Below are 16,896 nucleotides of genomic sequence, written 5' to 3'. Positions count from 1 at the left end.
ATTTTGCGATTTTGAGGGCAGAGAAAATGGGTCGCTTTCCGTTTTTTGTTTTCCTATTTCTAAATGGTAATCGGGGAACAACTTGTTTCCCGATTTTGGTTTTCTAATTTTAAAACGAAAATCCATTGGCCGCAAAGTACACAGACCGCTTTCCAGGTTCAGCCGACCAATCTCGAACAAAATGTAATTGGCTTAGCCTTACATCGGAAAAGTAGCCTGGCTGCCAGCCCAACTTAAAGTCGGGATAGCCTGACGTTGTCATACTCATTCTAGTCAGATTATGAGTCTGATAACTCTCCGTTGGGCTGTGACTATGGGGCGTGTTTCAACCGAACTCGTAAAACATATGCCTCTTCGCTCAATTGGATAGACCTACAACCAATCAGAGCAATGTAATATGTTGTTTGTTGAAAACAAATTCAACCCAAGCGCTCTTTGGCGCCCGCCCTGGCAATTTCATTGGTCCGCCCAGCTCCTGGTTTTGTATAGTTTGTCCCCAATACGAGCTAGCCTGGTCCTAACCAGACCCTCGTACATTTCCTTTGTACAGAGGGTCTGGGATTGCTCCATGGACAAGCGTTAACTTCCTTGAAGGCCGGTCCTCTGTTGAAGTTTAAAACTATTGGATCTGCCCAGAGCCACTCTGATCTGCCATAACCAATCGCAAGCGTTCGCCTTAGCCAACTCCTTCACCACTACTGTAACGGAGCTAACTGCCGTAGCTAGAAAATCAAACTTTTCCCGAACCCTGTGGGGAGGAGGGCCACAAAATCACGGCCACCAACAAAACTCAGCAAGGAATGTTCTTTCTTCAGCTTTAACTTATGGATATTCGGCAGCGTTGCCACAACCGCAGAATAGCTTCGCTTGCATCTTTCTCCCCCGCCATTACTGAACTACTCAAACTAGTGCACGACATTAACGTCATCGTTCTCAGCCACTCCCTCTGTTCGCTGATTGGACCTACAAAAAATGTGTTTCTGAAAACTGACTTCAAAGTCAAACTCCCAGACCTAGTACAGAAGCAAAATCTAAATTGAGCGGAAGTACGTAGGAGGGCAGAGCCAGGCTAAATACGAGCCCCTCCAGACCCAACTTCACAATTATTTTTTTGTGGGCGGGGCTAAGTTGGGCTGGCAGCCAGGCTACTACAGACCCAACTTCCCGACCAAATTTTTTAGTGGGCGGGGATAAGTTGGGCTGGCAGCCAGGCTAGGTCTGGGGTAGCTTGTTTGGGGAAAAACTATATCCGAACAGGAGCTTTTCGGACCAGTCAAATGGTCAGGGCGGGCTTTATACGATGATGGACAGAGGATCAACAGTAACTTAATCAACCACGTCACCAAAGAGCGCTTGGGTTGAATTTGCTTTCAACAAACAACATACTACGTTGCTCTGATTGGTTGTAGGTATATCCAACTGAGCGAAGAGGCATTTTTTTTACGAGTTCAGTTGAAACACGCCCCGTACTCACAGCCCAACGGAGAGTTCTCAGACTCATATTCTGACTACAATTATGAGTATGACAACATCAGGCTATCGGTAGAGGATTATGCGCTTTAATGTTCAATCATAACGTCTTTCTTTTTATTGTTTTATTTAAACTTGCCTGCTAAAACACCTCAATTTCTCAAAGGGGACACAAAGTGAGGAAATGCACAGTAAAACATAAAAAAACTTCAATCCAATTTGTTTATGCCAAATAGCAAGGTTAAATATCAGAGTTAAAAATGTGTACGTTTTATTTATTGTTGCAGCAAATTGATCGGAGAACACAAATCAGAACTTTGAAACAGAATTTTAAAAGATTTTATAACCTGCCTCATCAACGTAAAAAAATTGTAAATTTCTTAAAAAATAAATAAAGACATTTCCAACAATTGAATGCTCATGTGAAATGAATTAGAGGGAATACATTGAATTTATGTAACAAAAATTGAATAACACAACTACGAGATTCTGGTATGTATTTTAAGGGAAAACGAATAATGTAATTTTGTGAGTTAAATTGAAACAGCTTGTGATATATATATATATATATATATTTAATGATAATTAAAAAGTAATACAAAAAAATTGCGATACATTTAAAACTGATACATAGATAGGTCTTAAGAAAGCGAGAGAACTAAGCGTTAAATATTTTTGTATTTTAATCGCTCTTTAGGTTATGCCTTTATATATGGCTGCCCAGCCTAGACCAATAGCATGTCAGTATCTTCATCTTGTGGCATTAGTGGCCTACAATATAGTACAGTAGTCCCATAACCCTTTAGTTTCAGTAAAATAACCAGCTTGTTTCAGGAAGTCATCCAGAGATAAGTTACAAATAGCCATGAGCAGATCTCTGTTGATGCGATAGGTGTGGTCAGGATCAAACCTCTTTTGGTCTTCATGCTCCGTCACATAGATTTTATGCACCTGCAGGCCTGGTCGCATGCTTATGATTATGCGATCCTTGTTGTTGCCATCCTGGTAGTGACCGTAGTTCTTCCTGACGTAGTGAGGCAGAGAGCTGGATGCTGGAAGGTGCAGGTTGCCCACCTCAAAGTATGGGTAATTCTCCTCAGGCAGCAGCTTGATGCAGATGTTGTCATCACACTCTCATCACACATCACACATCACACCCCACTTGGGATGGACCTTGACCACAATCTCATTGTTGCTAAACGTGATGTAGTCTTTAGCAAACCAGTAGAGCAGCTGCAGCCCATGACGGGGTGAGGGACGGCCAAACCCAGACTGCTTCAGCTCTGCCATGTTGTTTAGAGTTTGAATCATTGTTCCTCCTAAAGACAGAGAGACAAAGAGCAGATTATGTAGGATCTATGTATTTGTGTGCATAGGGATATTTGTTGGCAAGTGTATTGTGTGATGCAATGGCTTGGAACCCAAGACAACTTTTCGTGCAAGACAACAGAGTTTACCTTACCATGGACATTGACCTAGTAGTGGATAGCAACACGTATTTGATCATTGCTCTTGATAACAAACTGTAATCAACACATTTTACCCTATAAAGACTAATAGACGATATACAGTATATTAAATGAAACTATTTGCATTTATACAATTTAAAAAAAATGTTTTGTAAATATCTTGTGTGTAACTCGATAAGTGATTGGAATTGACATTCAAACTAATAAAAAGAAAATTTTAGGTATGGCCCACTAAACATTGTACCTGCAGTTTTTATGACAGTCTGGTGTATAGGGCCAGCAAGTTATCCATTGAAAGAACACAAACAATTAACACAAAATAAGATGAACAGTAATCATACTAGTGCTACAGTACATCATTCAGTGTCTCAAATTTCCATACCTTGATGTTGTCGTTTTGGATATAATTATTCTCTTCCGGTGATCAGTACAATACTACACAACCAATCTTGCCTTCTCTTGTTGGTTATGTGAATAATGAGATGTAGAATGAGAATTGTCCAGCTGTGAATCATCCATCCAAGTTTTATCTTTTTATACCACAGAGGGTGGGACTACCATGGACAATGTCGAGGAAATGAAACTCTTACAGTTATATTTCCATTTCCAGAGGTCTCTTGGAAACACACAAAATACATAAAGAGAGAGTGATCTAGAAAGATGAAGACTTAACAGAAATAACAGGTTAACAAAATTCACAGTTTATTTATTTTGGTGCAAACCTCTATCTTAAATTCAGAATGCACTTATTGTAATAGTCAAACCTTTTGACAAAAAAGTTCAAGAAGAACACGTTCTTGTGTTTGAAAGTCTAGAGTCCACTTTCTTGCTGTTGTTCTGCCTTCACAGCGACAACATGCTTGTGTCCCTATAAGAGCACATGTAAATACAATAAATACAAATAATCTTTTACCTTGTCACTGTAACTCTCCAAAATTTGAGCAGCATTTCAATGTAGACAAAGACAACACTGGTGGCATTAGTTTGCCTTAAAATGTTAGTTTGACCTTCTCTACATTAGAGGATGTTGACGCTTTAGAGCTGCAACTGGAGGACAACAACTGTTGACAACAAATTGAAACAGGTCAGACATATGCCTTATGTTGTATTATAACTATGGATATTTTTTTCTAAATGCTGATTGGTTAGTTGGGTGGTATACAAATCGTGGACAGCCTCGTGTCACATTTGGTGGTTAGCTAGCCAAATTGTGTTTTGTAAATGTGTGTCAGTCTTAAAGCCACATGAGGACTACAAAACCCAATATTGACCGGTCCTGAAGACCAAACTGTTGGACCAATTATCTTGATACCAGAAACGACATTACCACATGTAGTTCTAATCTCCTACTCCTATTACTTCATGTGACACAACACACATACTAGCCTATAAGGGGAAGTTATAATACTTCTACAAATTCAATGTACAGACATGAATTTTTTTTACAGTTTGAGTAGTTCATGACATAAATTATGGTGTTTTGGATGAAAATATATTACTTGGAGTCCTATGATAGTGTGTAACACCAAGTCAACTTTCTCATAAGAAATATTTGTTATTATCATTTTCTTATCTTTCCTACTTCAGATCTCAGTGAAACCTAAGAAGGCGGGACTGCCATAGACAGTGGCAAAGAAATGAAACTGAAAGTAATCCACATACAGTTCTTTCCTCGGAAATATATTTTTTTTTAAAAACATTTAAACCAATGATTAATTAATGTTTATGATAATCTGAAACCACACACACAATGAGTCCTTCACAGAAGACTCAATAGTCAAAATGTGAGATTACTTGATTTGAACTGGAATTGTCATGGATGGTTACACAAAGAGCTAGATTCTTGTTGTTGTTTCATAAGGTACTTATTAATTGCCACAGGGTTATTTCAGAAAGCTGGTTATGCGACATAATCGGGTAAGTTAACTCTGCAGCTGACACACAATGTTGCAGCAATTTCCTGGCAATGTTGCTACAACACTGGCTGTCATATGAGGAGTTAACTTACCCGGGTATGTCGTTCAACCTGCTTTCTGGAATACCCCCTGGTGTGTCACCTGTGTTGCTATTGTCTTGCACATTCCCTGTGTATTACTCCATGAATTAACCTGTGTATTACCCCACATACCGCACATGTACTTATATGTTAAGTTATGCAAGGTTGCTTTGCATTGTCTTGTCAGTGCCCAGTCTGACCCTGTGTTGTTCTGTGCATCTGACAATAAAAGACTTGAACTTGGACTTGAACTTGAACATACAACCATGTGTTGAATCCAAAACATGTTTTTTTCAGGGTACATACAGCAATCCTTAAGTTCAATTGAATACCTTTTAATACCTTTTTTTACGACCTTCTGAATTTTTAAAAAACCATCACGACACCGAGTTGCAAGTGTTAATTGGCTACTATTTAAACACCACAGAGCCTTGGCACCATGGGCGTCAGCAGCATTTTGAAAGTGGGGGGGACACATTTTGCTGGGGGGTCTGGGGGTTTCTCCGCCAGAATTTTTTTTAAGATGTAGATGCAATTTCCCGCATTCTGGTGCATTTACCACAACTATTACTACCATAGTTGTTATACATATACTGAGGGGCTGGACGTATAAATATTTTGAAAACTAAACTTCCCAATAAGCAATGGGACATCTTCAACTACCTGTCACCTTTCAGCACTCACCTCAGCAACAGAGCTGTCTCCACTGTCCCTGCATGCTGCCCCTGCCTCTGACTCATTCTCAATCTCAACCACCTAGGCTATATCAGGAGACATGGAGATGCATTGAGCATTCTTTCATATTGATAATTGACATAAGCTTAATGTAGATTGTTCATATGAAGATTTCTAAGATGTAAATCATCTTATCAGCGTATCAAATTCACAATTGGTATAGGTTTAGAAGCCTAATAATTATGTAGGCTACATAACAAATTAGCATCTCCCTAAAGCATGACTGGACAGTTCAGAAATGGTCAAATGTGTGTTCAAACCTGTAGTCTTTTCCACAGATCACATCCTTAGGATGTAAGCTTTCAGAAAATACATGGGTTAGGTGGTTGAATTAGTTTTCCTAAATGGCACAGCCCAAAAAAGTATCAGCCTTATACTCCATTTACCAATACCGAATTTATTATGCATGGGCAGCATACTAATATGGAAAGAAGGACGTGTCTCTTGTCTCATTAGATGACATCCTGAGGGTATAAGCTTTCAGAAGATATATGGTTTTAATGGTTGAATCAGTTTTGCCTTCATGTTACAGACTAACATATAGTAATGAAATGCTAAGAATAGCCAAAATTACAAGTTGAGCAACCTTGTTTAATTTGGAAGACAATTCTGAAATACAGGGTTTTTCTTTCTTGGTCGGAAAGTTGGGTCTGGAGGGTTTCATATTGTAGCCTGGCTCTGCCCTCCTACGTACTTCCGCTCAATTTGGATTTCGCTTCAGTAGGTCTGGGAGCTAGGCTCTGAAGTCGGTTTCTAGAAACACATTTTTTGTAGGTCCAATCAGCGAACAGAGGGAGTGGCTGAGAACGATGACGTTAATGTCGTGCGCTAGTTTGAATAGTTCAGTAATGGCGGCGGAGAAACATGCGAGCAAAACTATTCTGCGGTTGTGGCAACGCTGCCGAATATCCATAGGTTAAAGCCGGAGCAAGAACATTCCTTGCTGAGTTTTGTTGGTGGCCATGATGTTGTGGCCCTCCTCCCCACGGGGTTCGGGAAAAGTTTGATTTTCCAGCTACGGCAGCTAGCTTCGTTACAGTAGTGGTGAAGGAGTTGGCGCTTGCGATTGGTTATGGAAAATCAGAGTGGCTCTGGGCGGATCCAATAGTTTTAAACTTCAACAGAGGACCCGCCTTCTAGGACGTTAACGTTTGTCAATGGAGAGATCCCAGACCCTCTGTATCAAATCAAATCAAATGTATTTGTATAGCCTTTTTTACACGCAAGCATGTCACAGAGGGCTTCACATACGCCCATAGAACTGCCCCTCAGCCAACCTAAACCAATCTGTACAAATGTAATGTACGAGGGTCTGGTTAAGACCAGGCTACTCATATTGGGGAACAACTACAGAAAACCAGAATCTGGGTGTACCAATGAAATTGCCAGGGCGGGCTTTATAGATGATGGACAGATGATCAACAGTAATGTAATCACCCACAATCAGTCACAAAAGAGCGCTTAAGTTGAATTCGTTTTAAACAAAGAACATATTACGTTGCTCTGATTGGTTGTAGGTCTATCCAATTGAGCGAAGAGGCATTTGTTTTCCAGGCTCGTTTGAAACACGCCCCGTAGTCAAAGCCCAACGGAGAGTTCTCAGACTCATATTCTGACTAGAATTATGAGTATGACAACGTCAAGCTAGAACACAGCCAAAAGCACAACATATTTCAGACACAGATTAACAAATCAACAAATTCTGTTCCACTTATAATGGGTAAATAAAGTATGCTATTGCCTAGTGCTAGATGTAGGTACAAAGCTTGCTTATCTAGCTAGCTATAATCCTAATGTTTGCAGAAGGATATTTGTGACTTAACGCTAACTAATGCTATTATAGTCAGAGAATGTCTCATAAGGGTGCTTTGGCCATTGAAGGGAAAACATGGGCAACTCTGACTTATTTTCCTCTTTCTCAAAAAAAACCTCATTATATCCATCTCGTCTGTGGAACAGTCATGTCTGAAGTGCTAGCTGCAAGCGCCATGCGTCGATCAATGAGTATGGGAGTTGAATCTGCATGGGTGATGCCGTTTGTCTAGAAAACGTGGAGTGGAATTTTATTGCTATGGGTATTCTCCCTACTGATACAGTGGAACGGATTTGATTGTGAAGCAATGGAAAGATCGCTGGACTAGTAGACCAGTTATGCACTAATATTTTGATCGCAAATGTGGGGGGGTCCAAACTACTTGACCTCCCCCAAGTTACATTGCGGCGACGCCCATGGTAATATATGTAGGTTGTAGTTATATCCCCAGTGTATTCAGCCAGCAGGTACACCACACGGTCGTCGTATTCCGTCAAAACAAGCTCATTTACTATGATGTCATAAAGTTTTTTTTTAGCAACAAGCTTGTCCCGATTCACCAGTCTGGATCGACGTGTTCTATGACGTCATAATGGCGTTCAAGTCTATAAATTCTGTCAGTTCAGCGTCGGAGATCAGTATCGTTTTGAAACTCGATTTGACTTACTGATAGACGATTCATTGGTGGAACATGGATTAAAGAAGACCTAAAGCACAAGACAGGACTGAACCAGGGTGCTCAGGTTGCTGATATCACTAAGATCCTACCCATCTACATGTTTGATCTACAGAGTAGGCCGAGCGTAGCACGAGCCGGGTGCAGCAGTCTACCTGACGACAGGTAAGGAGATGCTGTCCTAGCTTTCATTGTTAGATGAAAGCTACTACATTCAAGTTTAGCGTATCCCTGCTAGCTCTCGACTCATTCGTCAGGAATTTGACGAAAATGTAGATAGCTTAAGTAAAATAACTTTGTCACAGCTTTTGTACCTTAAAGTGGAACTGAATTGCGATTAAACACAGTGATAATATAATAGTATATATATATATATATAATAGTATATATATATATATATAATAGTATATATATATATATATATAATAGTATATATATATATATATATATATATATATATAATAGTATATATATATATATAATAGTATATATATATAATAGTATATATATATATATATATAATAGTATATATATATATATATATAATAGTATATATATATATATATATATATATATATATATATACTATTATATTACACTATTATATTATACATTAAATGTCATAAAAATATATATATATAACAAACCTGTATGCAATATTGGTCTTGTATGCCGCTGTTTGTAAGGGTTTTTGTATTTATATGTTGTATTTTTTATATATGTAATACCCATATTTATTATGTGCAATATTCATATTTTATAATATGGTATTTATCTGCCTTTATCTTTATTCACTCCGCACAAGAGTACTGTTTTGTTTTTATTTTTTGTTAGAGCACTAAGAGCCAGTAGAACAACATTTCGTTCTTATGTGCACTTACTCTGTACTGTCGAATGACAATCAATCTATTTATCATACTCTATAAATAATCAAAATCTCTAGTGTGTAAATTATGTACTTATGTTAGAAGTATTTGGCGCGTTAGAAGTAACGCTTTATACTGTAATTTTCGTAACTGTTTCAACTTTTTGTAACTTTTTTCGAATAACGAGTAAAGTAAGGGATTACTACGGTGGCCCACGTGTGCACAACCCAAAACATTAGCGAAGCTAACGAAAGTTGAAAACACAAAAACATTGGCACACAACACAACGACATTAACAAAACATTTATAAAAACGCTGCATTTCAAAAAACAACTACTTACAACACGACCATGAGGCATTGAGATAATGGCACACTGAAAACAGAGCCAGTGAGAACTCTGTTAAAAGAGAACACACAGCCATGCAATGCACACAGCACGAAGGGTTCCCCTACCACGGATGCAGAAAGTTAAGGAGGAACTGAAACAGATGGAGGACAATGATATCTTACAGCGAATGACCAACCCAACAGATTGGTGTGCACCAATGGTGCCAGTCCTTAAGAAGAATGGGGACGTGCTTATCGCTCCGGAGACTCACAGAGGCAGTGACGCGATACGCACAGATCGAGAAAGAGTGTGTGGCGGGGCCTGAGAGAGGTGTGAGAAATACCTCTACGGCCTGGATGACTTCAAACGTCTGACAGATCACAAGCCACTGGTACCTCTTATCAACAGCAAGGACCTTTGACAATGTCCCACTGCGCTGCCAAAGACTGCTGGTGCATCTCAGAAGATTCAAGCCGACTGCGGAACATGCCGCAGGAAAAACTTTAGTAGTAGCCGACACACTGTCACAGAGTCCACAGAAAGACACTCTAAAAGAGACACACACACACAGATGTTGAGTGCTATGTTGCGGCTATCATGCAGGGCATGCCTGCAACTCAGGGGGAAATGGACTGTATCAGGGCGGCCACAGCAGCGGATAGAAAGCTTCAGGCTGTGATCAAGCTCATCAAGTCTGGGTGGCCAGTGCACATAAGTAAGACCCTCAGCTCAGTTAGGGAGTTTCTCTCTGTCAGAGGTGAACTGTCCGAGTATGATGGTATTGTCACTTGGGGAAGCTGCATGGTTGGACCACAGTCCTTTAGAGAATACATTCTTGAAATAATACATGAAGGGTACCAGGCCCCCTTCTCTCAGGCCCCCTGACAAAGTTCAGGGAAAGGGCCAATGCCTCAGTATAGTGGCCAGGAATCTCTTCTGATATAAAAGTGGCAGTGGGTGGCAATGTCATGTGGGCACCGCAGAAGGACCCTTTATCTCAACACCTCTGCCTGACCGGCCATGGAAGAGGGTTGCACTGGACGTGTGTGAACACAAGCAGAATGATCTGGTCATATCAGACTATTATTCAAGGTTCATAGAGTTACCTACCCACCACAACAACTGCCCTAGTTATCCAGGAGCTGAAGGCAACATTCGCCCACTTTGGAATTGTGGACTAAGTTGGCAGTGACAATGGGTCACAATTTTCTAGTGTGGAGTTCCAGGAGCTGGCAAGACAGTTGGACTTTAAGCATATGACCTCCAGTCCACATAACCCTCAAGGCAATGGTCATGCGGAGAGACCAGTGCAAACAGCCAAGAGGATCCTTAGACAAGATGACCCGTGGCTTTCCCTAATGTGCTACAGGTCAACACCATGCTTGACTACAGGGCCCATTCCTGCGGAGCTCTTCATGGGTAGAAAGATCAGAACGACTCTACCCACCCTGGAGAAGAATCTCCGGCCCAAATGGCCCAACAGGAAGCGCATCCAGCAGAAGCATGTTGCAAACATGAAACATACATTGTGAAAACCAAATAAGTCCAAAAGGAAAGAACCATAAGAGTGTACGGCTGGGTGTCAAACCTGCCCCCACCTCTCATATGCTAAAGTCTGGAGTTTCTCGACGGTCTCAACTTGATGGCTCTCACACCCCATTCAAGATGTGGCCTGATTGGTTGTTCTTGTGTATAAAGGGATTTGTAATGCATTGTTCTTTGGATTGAGACCTTCTGAGAGGTCTCAATCCATCCTACTGAGACCTTCTCCTCAGTTCTCCCTTGTCCTACTGTCCTACTCCTTGCTCACCTCTTGCTTTCTCTCTGATTTACAATGATCATGGTAGAGTAGGTAAGATTGAAAGCTTTCATATTGTAACATGTTTGCCTTGTAATTGATTTCATTCATTTGCAAAGTTATTAAATGCGTATTTCATGCTCTGATTTAACCCATAGAGTCAAATACCTGGAATTCTATTGGTATTGGCATTATTTGGTTCATGCTAATACACTGTTCATTTTCCCATCTTCTTTTAAACCATAGGGGAATTAGTTTTGGTTGTTTGGACAATATTTACCCCCCTACAAGAGCATGTAGTTAGACAAGTTACAATTAAACAGCATGAACCTCAAAAGTGCAAGAGTGTACCTGTGGAAAAAGCAAGCAACAATAATATATTTCACAGCAAGTACAATACAGACATGAAAATCCCTCACCTTTCGGCGAAATTCGCCGTTTTGAAACCAAAACGGGTGACCAACGTGAATCGTGTAGATTCGATGAAAAATTGTTTTTTTGGGGGGGTGGGGGGTGGGGTATATATATTCAGTGAACCGCAAACAGGTGCGTGTGTCAGAAGGGAGCGCGAGTGCATGGACATATTAACGCGAAGATCCTTGCATCACCAGTGCAAACCACCATCAGAAGCTGAAAGCACCTGGTCTCGGTGAATGATGGTTTCAATAATTTTTATATTTTCTGGTATATCTAAGTTAAGTTACCCAGGAGCTCTGTTGACATAGATTTAGCTAACGTTAGCTACAGCTTGATGAATTGAGTCATTGAACACAGCAGGAGAGAACGCAACGTTAGCCAGCTAGCTAAAGCTCCGTTGGAAAATTCCAAATGAACGTATGTACCGCCTACACACAACATGACACTGACAGATAGAAAGCTAATTTGAGACAATTTAAAGATGGAAAACCAGGCTAAGAAACGTAAACGTAATTACCTTCACTAGACAACGTTTTACAAATTGGACAAACGGCTATGTTTGTTTGTTTCAAGCTCCAAAAACAATTTTTCGCTCAAATCAGCCCAGAAAATTAGCTCGCGCGCTCGCATTAACCATAAGTCCCTAACTAGCATCACATCAGGCACAGAATGTGCACGCTTTAGCAGGGCGCTCTCTGTGGTGGCGTAAACGGGACCGGTTCTGGTAGGCCGGTCTGGATCAAATTCCAAGGCCTATTTTTAGTCCCAGTCCGTCCCTGCCGTTTTATCAATAAGCAGACCTGCCAACCTGTACGCAATTTGTGTAGCGGATACGCATTTTGACTTCAAAGTACGCTGGTACTTGTATTGGCTGTCAATCATGATGGAAGAGTAGACGAGTTAAGTTACAGCATGTCCACCATCTCTTGTGGGGGTTATGCATTAAGCCATTTGTGGTGCCCTTACCACATTGTGCCTCATATACAGTAAATTTTAGACCCAGTGACAGGCTGGCATCAAATGGCTTGCATAATACTTAGTAAGGAGTCTCATGGCTTAAGTTACGTTTCTCCAGCTCTCCCCAGGTTGGCAAAAAAGTGCATCAGATTGATGCTTTAAAATATGGAATATTTTAATTTTTCTTATGGGGGAGCATGCACCCGGACCCCCTTAGAGGGGTAATATCCTTCTCACCTTTTTCACCCCTTACCCGTTTTCATGCCTGACAATAATTAAGTCAATTACAACTAACCAACAAGAGCAACAAGTCTCTCAATAAGAATCATTGTGATCCTGGAGGAAACTAACATCAGGTCCAGCCAATCATTCCTAAGTACCATTGTCCTCCTGTAGAATAGTCTTCTCCAATAGTACAGAAGACTATTCTACTATCCTACACTTATGGTTTGAGAGCTTGTTTATGAATTTAAATGTCAAAATTTGAAGCTGCAGTTTGGTATACATGCAATATGAGGTGTGAATTCGATGAGTTACTTTCGATCATTGCTGCAGCAAAATCTTCTTTAACAAATGAACAGAAAAAAACGGTCTTGATCGATAATGGGGTGAGGAACGTTGGAGAGCTTGATTGGTCAATAATAGGTCCCAAATGTGTTTTAATTTCACCACTTTGGCCTATTGTTATGATATACATAACTTTTTTCTTTTATAAATTGTTTAGGTCGTGTCAAAAGAAGAAAGTCACTTTGTTAGTGGTTGGACTTGATGGAGCGGGAAAGACGTCATTACTCCGAATGATTACAGGTTAGTAAACTGACTGACAGTCTCCTCCAGCATGTGTAAAGAGCACCAGTGCTGACTGACTTTTGGGTTTGTCCTGCAGGTCGCACACCAGAAGAGCAGAGACAGAGAGCCTCGGCTGGTGTCTCTGGGGTAGAGATGGACTCTTCCGGTGTCTCTGGGGTAGAGATGCCTGTGGCAGGCTACCAGGTGACCCTGCTGGACCTGCCCGGGGATCCTGGTCTCAGGACCCTGTGGGAAGACTATTACCCCCGGTGCCATGGCCTGCTGTTTGTGGTGGACTCTGCCGAAGGCTTTCGGCCTCGGCAGAGCACAAAAGTCTTCAGGGGAACACTCAAACACCGTCATGTGATAAGGAAACCTGTCCTTCTGTGAGTATGCTAGTTAGCAGACTTTGTTTACACAATGTTTAGATCCGGTGACATGCAAACAACTCTCTCTCTCTCTCTCTCTCTCTCTCTCTCTCTCTCTCAGGCTGTTGAACAAGCAGGACCACTACACGGCCTGGAGACAGGAAATATTGGAGAAGAAACTCGGAGTACAAGGAATTCTTAAACTGACTAAGTGCCCGTGCATAGTATTAGTGAGTGCCTTTCTCCAAAGTTGTGGTTTGTTAGAGTCTTGGGAGCTCATGTGGCTTTGGTTTTGTCAAAGGCATTTTCAAACCCTCTTACTCACCATTTAAAACATCGATTTTTGTCATCAATCATAGAGGTAGCCACCCCACCTCTTGTTGCCTACACGACTGTACAGTCTAGATATCACAGATCTACAATGTGTTCCTCTCTTGTAGAAGTCTTCTGCCATGCCTGACTGTCACAAGTCACTGGGCATAAAGGCCATCCAATGTGGACTACGCGGGCTACTGCGAAAGGTCTCTCGAGATTACCAGGTCCTTTGTAGACGTGTTGAGTACGACACAGAGCGCATCAGGACCATGGATGAGGAGACAAGGAGATTTTTAAAGACACCCGTGATGATGTGAGCAGGAATAAGGGAAAGAGGGACGAAGGCTAGGGGAAGACTGTATACAGTCAGGATGAATAATGATGAACTCATATAGTGTTCGCCTATAAGTAAGGAGGGAAGTAAGGATGATGAAAGAATGTGTTCTTTGAAGACTGTGTGGTAGAAAGATAACATTTTATGACAAGATTACTTCACGTTTGTTTTCAGTGTTGCTGAAAAGACTTGCGACATGCCTGTCTTATGTGAGGAGTTCTGTGTGCCCAGGGAAAATATTTTGTTTTCATTTCCAGCAAAGAAGAGCCGGAAGGAAAAGGGGAAATGAAAGGAGAGGTTTTGGAGGGAAGCGAGAGAGCCTCCGTCACTGCCTTTCTTGAGAGCTGCACGGAGGAACGACCACCTCAGACACTTCAGGTACTGAAGCCAGCAGCTCGCAAAGTCCACTTCAAATCCTCTACTGCCCAAAGCTCAAAGGCCTTTGAGTTTGAACAGGTCACACTGCCCGGTACCCCGATCGACGGCAAAGTCGTTGTCAACAGTTGTCCGATCGTGAGATGCACGAGTATCGACACGGGAGACGACAATGACCTTCTGGAGAAGTCCGTAGATGGAAGCGGCGATAACGTAAGTCAGGTGGTCGACTCACTCAGTGTGAAGTCCTACCATCTGCTAGCCTCCTCATATCCCTGGCTTGACCCAGCCATGCGCAGAGACTTGTCCATCAGCCTCCAAGAGCAGCTGCACACCTTCATGACTGCATACGACAAGCAGGTGCAGCTTGACACCCAGGATGTGGAGATCAGATTCTCAGACACGGTGCTGATTGAGCACCAAGGTAACCATGGTAGGGCCCTCTGTCAGTCCTCCACACTGGAACAGGAAGAAGAAGTGAGGGCCCTCTGTCAGTCCTCCACACTGGAACAGGAAGAGGAAGTGAGGGCCCTCTGTCAGTCCTCCACACTGGACCAGGAAGAGGAAGTGAGGGCCCTCTGTCAGTCCTCCACACTGGAACAGGAAGAGGAAGTGAGGGCCCTCCGTCAGTCCTCCACACTGGAACAGGAAGAGGAAGTGAGGGCCCTCCGTCAGTCCTCCACACTGGAAGAGGAAGTGAGGGCCCTCTGTCAGTCCTCCACACTGGAACAGGAAGAGGAAGTGAGGGCCCTCTGTCAGTCCTCCACACTGGAAGAGGAAGTGAGGGCCCTCTGTCAGTCCTCCACACTGGAACAGGAAGAGGAAGTAAGGGCCCTCCGTCAGTCCTCCACACTGGAACAGGATGAGGAAGTGTGGGCCCTCTGTCAGTCCTCCACACTGGAACAGGAAGAGGAAGTGAGGGCCCTCTGTCAGTCCTCCACACTGGAACAGGAAGAGGAAGTGAGGGCCCTCTGTCAGTCCTCCACACTGGAACAGAAAGAGGAAGTGAGGGCCCTCCGTCAGTCCTCCACACTGGAACAGGAAGAGGAAGTGAGGGCCCTCCGTCAGTCCTCCACACTGGAACAGGAAGAGGAAGTGAGGGCCCTCTGTCAGTCCTCCACAGTGGAACAGGAAGAGGAAGTGAGGGCCCTCTGTGAGAAGGAGAAGAATAAATGGAAGTTTAAGTTTTCCAAGCATTTCAAGGTAAAAACAAAATAGTTATTAACACCCAGATTTATGTTTCACTCTAAATATAGATTTTTATAATCTAAACTTTGTTTTGTTATTTGCCAGTTGTATTGTTTGAAATCGTCTTTAAATGAGGTAGAGCATATTTAGTACTTCTGCCTAACTGGTTTGATTTCTGTAATGTAGAAATCCAGGAAGACTAAGGTTGGCCAACCTGAGATCACACAGACGTCTTCACACAAGGACTTCATCCGTAAGTCCACTGGTATAGATACTGGGGCCAGTTGCATAAAAATAGACCTAGTCTTAGACTTAACTGTCACTTTAAGTCTGACTTGCCATAGACGCTCTTCAATGTACCTGTTGCATAAAGCTTTACTATCAGTGACTAACGTAAGACTGACTGACTGGCGCTAGTGTCAACAAAGTGAGTTATGTTGTCATCTACTCACTTGTTTAATAAAATTCAATTTTATTCTGCGGAAAAGCAGAACCAAGTCAACGTTTTCTTTTCTTTTTTACCTCAAATCAAGTCAGTCTTACTATTTATGCAACAGACAGGCTTAGTTAGACTAGTCTAACCTGGCAATTTAAGACAGCCTAAGGCTAAGACTAGTCTTAAACTAAGTTTATGCAACTGGCCCCTGGACAGTGTCTAATAAGTACACAGTATTTGCATAGACATTCACACACACACAACCAGAAGCTCATTGAAACTCTTACCTCCTGTGTCCAGCTGTGTCCCCCAACACGGTGTGTCCAGCTGGGTCCCAGTCAGACGCAGGCTCCCAGCTCCAGGAGGGATCTACCAAACGCTCTGTGTTCGCAAAGGCCTTTTCCTCCTTCAGGAAAGGCCTGTGCAACATCTTCAAGAGGAAGAATAGAATCCTCCCTTGCACAATTTGACACCCCCCCACACAACCCCCCCACCACACACACACACCCCACCCCCACACAACCCCCCCACCACACGCACACCCCACCCCCACACAACCCCTCCA

At 42.2% G+C, this 16,896-nt stretch overlaps 2 protein-coding genes across 2 annotated transcripts; one reads left to right on the top strand and one right to left on the bottom strand.

The window, feature by feature from the left end:
* Positions 1-2,030: 2,030 nt before the first annotated feature.
* Positions 2,031-12,197, bottom strand: LOC146261618 (uncharacterized). Its single transcript, XM_084668746.1, is given in 4 exon segments — positions 2,031-2,789; positions 3,322-3,807; positions 5,620-5,696; positions 12,087-12,197. A coding segment is annotated over 1 exon segment (540 nt). The 5' UTR covers positions 2,782-2,789; positions 3,322-3,807; positions 5,620-5,696; positions 12,087-12,197; the 3' UTR covers positions 2,031-2,241.
* LOC146261617 (uncharacterized) lies at positions 11,715-16,832 on the top strand. Its single transcript, XM_084668612.1, has 8 exons — positions 11,715-11,986; positions 13,251-13,333; positions 13,413-13,701; positions 13,805-13,913; positions 14,124-14,311; positions 14,590-15,910; positions 16,082-16,148; positions 16,632-16,832. Exons 2-8 carry the CDS (start codon positions 13,324-13,326, stop codon positions 16,799-16,801), a joined length of 2,154 nt encoding a protein of 717 aa, XP_084524738.1. The 5' UTR covers positions 11,715-11,986; positions 13,251-13,323; the 3' UTR covers positions 16,802-16,832.
* The last annotated feature ends 64 nt before the right edge of the window (positions 16,833-16,896 follow it).

Source organism: Hypomesus nipponensis, chromosome 12 (genome assembly GCF_054491055.1).
Source record: "Hypomesus nipponensis isolate SF chromosome 12, ASM5449105v1, whole genome shotgun sequence".
Taxonomy (NCBI): Eukaryota; Metazoa; Chordata; class Actinopteri; order Osmeriformes; family Osmeridae; genus Hypomesus; species Hypomesus nipponensis.
The sequence above is the reverse complement of the archived record's forward strand: the minus strand, read 5'-3'. Positions and strand labels throughout refer to the sequence as shown.